Source organism: Dendrobates tinctorius, unplaced genomic scaffold, assembly GCF_039654945.1.
Source record: "Dendrobates tinctorius isolate UK_male_01 unplaced genomic scaffold, ASM3965494v1 ptg000099l, whole genome shotgun sequence".
NCBI classification, from domain to species: Eukaryota; Metazoa; Chordata; class Amphibia; order Anura; family Dendrobatidae; genus Dendrobates; species Dendrobates tinctorius.
The window spans coordinates 8,488,085-8,497,764 of NW_027361767.1; the positions used below are offsets into that span (position 1 = coordinate 8,488,085).

At 41.6% G+C, this 9,680-nt stretch overlaps 1 protein-coding gene across 1 annotated transcript; it reads left to right on the forward strand.

Annotated features, from left to right (window-relative positions):
* The first annotated feature begins 4,286 nt into the window (after window positions 1-4,286).
* LOC141099330 (beta-1,3-galactosyltransferase 2-like) lies at window positions 4,287-9,346 on the forward strand. Its single transcript, XM_073587581.1, has 2 exons — window positions 4,287-4,301; window positions 5,487-9,346. Exons 1-2 carry the CDS (start codon window positions 4,287-4,289, stop codon window positions 6,441-6,443), a joined length of 972 nt encoding a protein of 323 aa, XP_073443682.1. The 3' UTR covers window positions 6,444-9,346.
* Window positions 9,347-9,680: the final 334 nt, after the last annotated feature.

Consider the following 9,680-nt stretch of genomic DNA (forward strand, 5'->3'; position numbering starts at 1 on the left):
TCCTTGTGAGTCATAATTGTTTTTATCTATACACTTATAAAAATAAACATTACCAAACTTACTGTGATGTGGGCTGAAAGACGAAGAAGCTAAGCAGCGAAACGCGCGTTGGGGTCTTTCAGCCCACATCAAAGTAAGGTTGGTCTTTGGCATTATTTATTATAATAATAAATTTTATTTCTATAGCGCCGACATATTCCGCAGCACTTTACATTTCAGAGGGGACTTGTACAGACAATAGACATTACAGCATAACAATAATCACATAGATTATAACAAATACCAAGAGGAATGAGGGCCCTGCTCGCAAGCTTACAATCTATGAGGAAAGAGGGAGACACGAAAGGTGGGTGGTAACAGTTGCCCTGATTGTATGCACCAGCCATAATGTTAAGTGTGTAAGAGTACAGACGCAGAGGGCTAATGGATGCATAAAGCATGTGGGAACATGATGCGGGGAACCTGGTTATGGTAAAACTTTTGGCTGTGCCACACAGGGATAGATTAGGTTAATGTGTTGAGACGATAGGCCAGTCTGAATAAATGCGTTTTCAGGGCATGCTTAAAACTGTGGGGATTGGGGACTAATCGTATTGACCTGGGAAGTGCATTCCAAAGAATTGGCGCAGCACGTGTAAAGTCTTGGAGACGGGAGTGGGAGGTTCTGATTATTGAGGATGCTAACCTCAGGTCATCAGCAGAACGGAGGGCGCGGGTAGGGTGGTATACTGAACAAGGGAGGAGATGTAGGGTGGTGCTGAGCCATGGAGGGCTTTGTGGGTGAGGGTAATAAGTTTATACTGAATTCTGGAGTGGATGGGTAGCCAGTGTAATGACTGGCACAAGGTAGAGGCATCGGTGTAATGATTGGTGAGGAATATGATCCTGGCTGCAGCATTCAAGACAGATTGGAGAGGGGAGAGTTTGGTAAGAGGGAGACCGATTAGAAGAGAGTTACAATAGTCGAGACGAGAATGAATAAGAGAAACAGTAAGAGTTTTTGCAGAGTCAAAAGTAAGAAAAGGTCGAATTCTAGAAATGTTTTTGAGGTGCAGATGACAAGAGCGAGCCAGTGATCGAATGTGGGGAGCAAAGGAAAGCTCGGAATCAAGTATGACTCCAAGACAGCGGGCCTGTTGCTGGGGAGTAATAGTGGAACCACACGCGGAAATGGCAATGTCGGGTATAGGTACATTAGTAGAGGGAGGAAACACCAGGAGTTCAGTCTTTGACAGGTTCAGTTTCAGATATAGTGAGGACATGATGTTAGACACAGCGTTTAGACAATCGCCAGTGTGTTTACTAGAAAGGCTGGCGTGATGTCAGGAGAAGAAGTGTATAATTGGGTGTCATCAGCATAGAGATGGTACTGGAAACCAAATCTACTGATTTGTTATATTTATCTAAGTCCCGTATACCCTCCTCGGTACTCTGGCTATTATCGGTGGTAGTCACATTAGGTATCAGACTATAATTTTCTTTTTTGTGGTCTATTTTTGTAGGTCCATGTTTCGGATCACTAAATACTGCACTGTTGCACTTTATATGACAACTGAGAGATATGTCTTTTGCACTATTTAAAAAACTGGAGTCTGAACTGAGAAAGTAAGTTAATGTGTATGCACAATGTAAGTGCATATTAACACATGACCATTAACCAGAGAAAACAAAAAGCGAAAAACACAATATCCTGAAATAAAAAGTAAACGTGGCGGGATGGCTTGTACATTATTTTGATCAAAATTATGTTTATTAAATACCCTTATTATTATTATTACCTTTATGCATTATTTGCAGTTTATTTTTTACTTTTTATTTCAGGATATGTGTTTTTTGCTTTTTGTTTTCTTTTGCACTATTTGTATATTCCCTTTTTTTGATGGTTATTATTTTTTGCATATAATTTAATACCATTTGGGTACCTCTTACGGCCATCTTTTTTAGTATATGTGGTTTACATCAAATTGCCATTTTTTTACCTAACCTTACTTGTGTGTGGTGCCTAGGTGTTGCTGATTCCCTTATGTATGTAATTAGAAATTACCTATTTATGATCTTGATTTTATTTTTCATTTTTGCATAATAATAAAATTTATATACCGTATATACGTATAAGTCGAGTTTTTCAGCCCCCTTTTGGGGTTGAAAAAGACCCCCCTCGACTTATATTCGGGTCACGGTGCCAACTTACCTGGTCCCCGTCATCTCCACGGTCCCGGTCGTCTCCGCGGTCCCCGGTGTTCGTCTGCGGTCCCCTGCAGCTTCCTGGCGGTGGCGGCGGGTGATGATAGGGCCGCGGCGGCGTTCAAAATCTCTGCGCGCCGCTCTCTCCCGTCCTCCGGCAGTGACGTGCAGGGGGCGCGATGACATGGAAAGCACGCGCCCTCTGCCTGAGTCACTGAAGAGCCGGCGACGCTCAGGAGCAGCTGTCATCAACGTAGGTGAGTATATAGTGTTTGTTTTTTTTTTTTTTAAATTCCAGCAGGGGCAGCAGCAGCGGCAGCAACATGATAGGATTATCAGTAATCCTATCACTTTGGGGGCAGCATTACGGTATTTGGGCCATCATTCACTGTGCAGCATTTTTGGGGCATACTGTATGTTATGCAGCATTAAATTTACCAGTAAATTCCCACCCTAGACTTATACTCGAGTCAATAAGTTTTCCCAGGTTTTTGAGGCAAATTTAGGGGGGTCGACTTATACTCGGATCGACATATACGCGAGTATATACGGGTATATTTTATGTACTGCTCCTGGTCCTTATTTTCTTTTTGGGTTCATATAAAGAACATGCCTACAACTGTGCACATTTTGTTTTCTTTGTATTGTGAAGCAAACAACAAATAGGACAAAATAACTGAAAACTTCAGTGTGCATAACTATTCACCCCCCTAAAGTCAGTACTGTGTAGATTTTCCTTCTGATGCAAATAAAAGCTGCAAGTCGCTTTGGATAAGTCTCTTAGCTTTTTACACTTTGGCCACAGGGATATTTGCCCATTCCTCAAAGCAAAACGGCTCCGGCTCCTTCAGGTTAGAGGTTTCCTTTGGTGAACAGGTATCTTCAAGTCTGACCACATATACTTAATTGGATTAAGGTCTGGGCGGTGACTAGGCCACTCTAGAACATTTACACATTTCCTCTTTAACCACTTGAGTGTTGCTTTAGCAGTATGCTTTGGGTCATTGTCCTGTTGGAAGGTGAACCTCTGTCCCAGTCTGAAATCACTGACAGACGAACGGGTTTTGCTAAAGAATATCTCTGTATTTCGCACCATCCATTTTCCCCATGACTCTTGACTATTTTCCCTGTCGCTGCTCCCAAAAAACATCTCCACAGAATGTTGCTGTCACCACCTTGTTTCACTGTGGGGATGGTGTTCTTGGAGTGATGTGTTATGTTGGTTTGGCACAAGACATAGCGTTTATCTTGGTGGCCAAAATGTTCAATTTTGGTTTCGTCTGACCTCAGCACCTTCCTCCATACAATTGGGGTGTATTTCATGTCTTTTGGAAAACGCAAAATGAGCTTTACAATTTGTTTGTGCAATTAAAGGCTTTTTCTGCCCACTCGTCGATAAAAGACCACCTCTATGAAGTATACGGCTTATCGTGAAGGGCTGGACGGTTTCCTTGATACAAATAACATTGCGGGTTATTGTTAAATTAGTGGCAAAATGTACATTTGGTGGAGAAATGTTGAACTTGATGGACCTAGGCCTTTTTTCAATCTACATAACTAGGAATGGACAGATGCTCCAGTCTCTGCTTGGAAGCTCTGCAGCTCCTTCATAGTAACCTGTGGTCTCTGTGCCGCCACTCTGATTAATGTCCTCCTTGCCCGAGCGAAGAAGTTTGGTGGGCGACCCTCTCTTACCAGGTTTGTTGTGGTACCATGTTCTTTCCCTTTGATGATAATGGATGCAATGGGGCTCCAGGGAATCATCATAGATTGGGATATTATTTATAATGCAACCCTGACTTGGACTTCTCAATAACTTTGTCCCTCTGTTGAATATCTCCTTGGTCTTCAAGGTGCTGTTTGGTTAGTGGTGCCTCTAGTTAATGGAGGTGTTTGGTTAGTGGTGCCTCTTGTTAATGGAGGTATTTGGCTAGCGGTGCCTCTTGTTAATGGTGGTGCTTGGTTCGTGGTGCCTCTTGTTAGTGGTGCCGCTTGTTAATGGTATTGTAGTCTTTCTTGCCTTTCAGAAAAGGTAAAGTGTATACACTGACTGACATGTGACACATAGATTGCACACAGGGGGAGACATCCTGTCAGTAAGCATGGGACTTATGAAGGTAATTGCTTGCACCAGAAATTTTTAAAGGCTTCATCTCAACAGGGGTGAATACATATGCACATGCCAATTTGTAGCTATTTGATCTCATAAATTTAATTTATGCCTATATTTTTCTCACTTCACTTCACCAACTTAGACGCTTTAGTGCTGATGCATCACACAGAAATCAATTTACAAAAGTACTGTATTTAAACACAGATTACAATGTAACAAACAAAAAGCCAAGGAGCTGAATACTTTTGCAAGCCTCTGTATGCCTATGAGACTGTTAGTTTGGGTCAGAGTTCTGCAGGTAGTCAGTACATTGTGATCTGTAAACAGACTTGTGAGTGCAGCCTTAGAATATGGCTAGAAAGACTCGCAGTGTCATAAACAGGTAATGACAAAATACATTTTAAAAAATTATACTCCCCTCATCCTCACCTTTTCCTTGCAGCACTGCCCTTCATTGGGCCTCTCAACATCATAAAGTCACATAATCCCCTTCCAGCGCCTTCAAAGTGAATCCTAAAAAAATGAGGGACAAATGTGATTGCCTTGAGCTGGTTCACTCATCTCCAGTGAACAGGTCTGATCCACAGCCAGCATTCCAGGTCAACAGAAAACATATTTGAAGGGCATTGAGGTTGGAGTTCAATACTTTTATAAGAAATTTTGAAATGCCTGTTGTACAGCCCTTGGGTTTATTGACCGGGCACTCTGTGACAGCATAGAACAGGTTATAATTGTGCTAAAATGAAAAGATCAGGGGTCATAGGCAGTATCATTTGTAGGCGCTTTTTCTTTGGGGGAGTGGAGGAAAGTGGGATACTAAGTCTTTCCAGTTTTCCCATCCGGGTTCAGGGGAAAACCCTACATCTCAAAAGTATGGGGAAAAAAATGGGTCTTTGTTTCCTAGTGACGGTAAAGTGATAGACCTTTATTTCAAAAAGTTTTCTTATATTCATGTTTGATTGCTACGTATTTTAGGTTGGAATCGAGTTGTCAGTTTTAGATGAAGATCATCTAATTAGAGAAAAGATACCATTATTGAAAAGCATCACCAATCGAGATAAATATTTCTAGAGTTATGTTATGTACTAGAGTTGAATGTCTTAGTTTGGTTGAGGGTGTGAACTATTTCATGATAGAAATATCTCCAAGAATGAGAAGTTCTCATTGATCTATCCATTGTTCTTCACAGGAAGCCACCAAGTTGTCCATTCCTCGTGTCTGCTTGAAGATAGTCTTCTTATCTGTTACATTGGTTGTATTAATTCTTGCATATACAAGTGACTGGAGAACTCAAGATGAAAAGATTTTCTCCCGGGTTCCTCAGAGGGCCATCACTCCCTTTTATCTGTATGTCTTAAAAGAAAAGGAGAAATGTAAAGAAAGGGCACCATTCTTAATATTGCTCATTCCTTCAGCTCCTCAAGAGTTCCACACCAGAAACATCTTGAGGAACACCTGGGCCAATGAATCTTTGGTTAAAGGTGTCCATATCATCAGGCTTTTCCTCTTGGGAAGGTCGAAGAATCACGATAAGAAAGTTATCAGAGAAAGTCACCAGTTTCATGACATCATAATGCAAGACTTCTTGGACTCTTACTACAACTTGACAATCAAGACTTTGATGGGCATAGAGTGGTCCAGTCATTTGTGTCCAAATGTAAATTATATCATGAAAATCGATTCAGATATGTTCTTCAACCCTTGGTTTCTAGTGGACAAAATCTTACAGCCTAAAAGTTCACCCAAGAAAAACTTTTTTACTGGGATGATTGCGCACAATGGTTTACCACACAGAGAAAAGGACAGTAAATGGTACATGTCCACCAAAACCTACTCCAAAAAGTTCTACCCACCCTTCTGTTCGGGAACAGGGTATGTTTTTTCTGGGGACATGGCAAAAAAGATATACCTAGCTGCAGCAAGTATGCAGATATTCCCATTTGAAGATGTTTTTGTAGGAATGTGCTTACAAAAGTTAGGAGTCAAAATCTTTGAACTTTCAGAAAAATGGTTTATAGGAGAAAGCGTTCCTTATGACAGGTGTAAGTTCACGAGGCTCGTCACCGTCCACCACTTTACTCCAAAGGAACTGTTGAACATTTGGCCTGATTTTTCAGTAGCAGTGGAGACTTGTAGCAAGAATTGACTTGGCCTTCATGGAAATCACTATGTCAAATACATAGATATACCCTCTGCAGAAGTCTCATATGACAGACCCATACCCATGTGGATTGTGTGTGTGCCATCGAATGGCTCTTATGGGGTACAATATCTCGGTAATACAGCATTAAAAAAAAGATTTCCATGACTGATGCCTCCCTATAACACAAGAGGCAAGCAGCAGTAGCGGAACATCATTTTCATGCGTCTAGCAGAACCTTGTGGCCATGAAAAGAACATTGAAAAATCACACTTCATATTGTCACAGTCAATAGTTGGATGAGGATGACAAAAGACAGAATATAATATAGAAGTCTAGAACAAACCCAGTGTCCAAAAACTTTGCAGGAATGTAGTAAGTCTGACCATATTTAGCGAAGCAGCCCCCCACTTGAACACAGATAAGTGGCAATACCTGAGACTATACAGCACTGCCTCTGGAATAAAACCAGACCCTTCTAATACTGGACGTTACCTTTAAGTACTCAGGTACTTTTACATACATACTGAAAAAAACAGCCTCATTTTGATTTGCGATAATTTTTGGCCTTATCTTTTAGTATGAAGATTGATTTTTGCTTTACATTGCACCAAATTTTTCTAAGTGTTGGCAATTGGAATTCTATTTTGCTTTTCTTTACTTCCCTACCACCCCCACATCTCTGTTTTCCATCGTAGGCATGTTTTTTCAAATCCAGATGGTTACACCATGCTTGATGGGGATTTTTTTTTTCCCTCCCATCTGAAATTTTTGCTCAAAACATTATGAAGTTGTCTCTGATATTTTAACATATCATGCAACTTTTTTTTTTTTTAGGAGCAAAACAAATAATAAAGCATCAAGACAAAGCAAGAAAAAAAATGATTACAGGTAAATTAGTTTAGCCTTGAATGTAGCATAGCACATTACTAGTTATAGTTACATTCAGGTTCGTGTGCTCCCTTAGAGGCACATGCGTAAACTCTAGAACCAATTGGCTGGTTCAGGAAAGAGAATTTTTCTCCCACCATGTTTCTTTGTTTGTATTGTGTTCCAGTTTCTCCCGTATTTCAGCTATTTTCTATACATCAGCCCCAACCTGGAGATTTCTCATAAGGTCGATATCGAGACCACATGTAGTGTTACTTATGAGATACTAGGGCCATCATCGAGAGCTTGTGATAGACAAAGCTTATCAAACTTTTTCTACAAACCTTCCTCATACAGCTGGGTTCCCTGCATCTCCCACTCCTACTGCTTCTGTACGGAATTAAGAATATCAGGAGTGACAGGTGCCACTTAGGTTTTGATCTGCATTGCTACTAAACTTTTGACTCTAGACCTCCTTGCTGCTTCCTTGGCGGCTGAATTTGAGCATTTCATCTGGCTTCATTGATATCAGTATATCCAATGGAGAATCGTCCAGCATCTTGGCATTTGGATCCATCTTCAAAAAAAAAAAGGGTTTGAACTGCAGAAATGGCTCCAACAATACATAGTAATCATGGGGCCCGATAGCAGTAGTTAAAAAATTTAAAAAATGATTAGGCGGGGTAACAGAAGAGCATATCTCACAACGTTGCTGCCCTTTCAAAGTAATTTTTCTACCATTGAAGCCCCAAGATATCCCTTTCATTGCAACCCATAAAGTATGATGCCAAAAAAGTGCCCCTCACACACTATGATACCCCCACAGTGAATTCCTTCACAGTACCCCCTCACACACAGTATGATAACCCTACTGTTACCCCCTCAAAGTATGGTGACCCCATAAAGTATGATACCCCAACAGAGTTTCAGCCCTCCATACAGTATAACAGCCCCGACAAAACTGTCCACACAGTATGATGTTCCTAACTAGCCCTTTAAACAGCATAATGGCCCACATATAGCCCTAGAAACAGCATAATGACCACCACACAGTATGATAGACCCAAAAGCAAACCTTCACACTGTATAAATGCTCGCATACAGTATAATGGACCCGCCCCCCTCAAAGCCCTTAAAACAGTATAATGGACCCCCACATAGCCCTGCAAACCGTATAACAGACCCCACAGAGCCATCCCTAAGGTATAAAGGCCCTCACATAGCCCACCAAACAGTATAATGACCCCCATGTAGTATAATGAGCCCCATATTGTGTATAGTGCATCTCGTAGCATAATGAGCCCCACATTGTCCTCCATGTAGCACAGTACACCTCACATAGCCCTTCATGTAGTATAATGGACCCCACATAGTGCTTATTGTAGTATAATGCCCCCCATAACGTTCTCATTAGCAAAAAAAAAAAAATACACTTCTCTTCGTTCCACTGTTGCTCCGGTCTCCAGAGCGTGGACTGAAACAAAGCACATCTCGGATCAGCGGGTGCCTTTTAGTGTTGTCATCGCACCTGCTGTGCTGAGATTTCAGATCTCAGAGGGAGAATGATGGAGGGAGCCGTACACCAATGTCTCTGACACAAGAAGTTGAATCCCTGGCAATGGGGTCCAGTCCGGCTGAATAATAAGCCACAGGTCTCTGTTGTAGACCATGATTTTGTGGTAGCTTAAGCTGCTGTATTGTGACCATCCTTAACTCTGTGAGACATTTGGTGCCTCACAACAGGCAGTGTCCTAGGAAAAAGTCTTACATCCCTGTTCTGCTTGAAACAAAAAAGGAAGATATTGGACTCCTGACTGCAGACATGATGTTTGATCAGAACTGCAAAGCAATAAATCTACATACTAAAAACAAAAGCAATAAAACTTCCAAATACAGAAGAGTCCATTTTTGCAAAATTGAAGACATTGCAACGGTATACCACTCAAGTGAATTTTGAGCGCCGTGTTATAACATCATCTATGTAAACTGTTCATATCCATGGGTGAAAGCAAATAAATACTTGCAATCTGCATACAGAGGCACAGATGTGTTTTTCAACATTTTTTGCATACATAATATACTTGGCTGCAGGGCCGCCATCAGGTCATTACTGTCCTGACTGGCGTATGGGGCCTGATGATCAGAGGGGGCCTGCAGGTTCAGTTAATCTCTATTGCCGTGCTGGCCCGCATGGCAATAGTTATAAGCCGCCAGCCAATCAGAGGCTGGCAGATGAAGTCAGCGTGCACGTCGCTGGCGTATGACGTCATTGTCATTCGCCAGTGAGACCACGCTGAAATGCCTGGGGTGGACGTTGGTGCTGGACCGCAGCCAGGTAAGGAGAAAGTGTTTTTTTATTTTTATTGAAAGCAG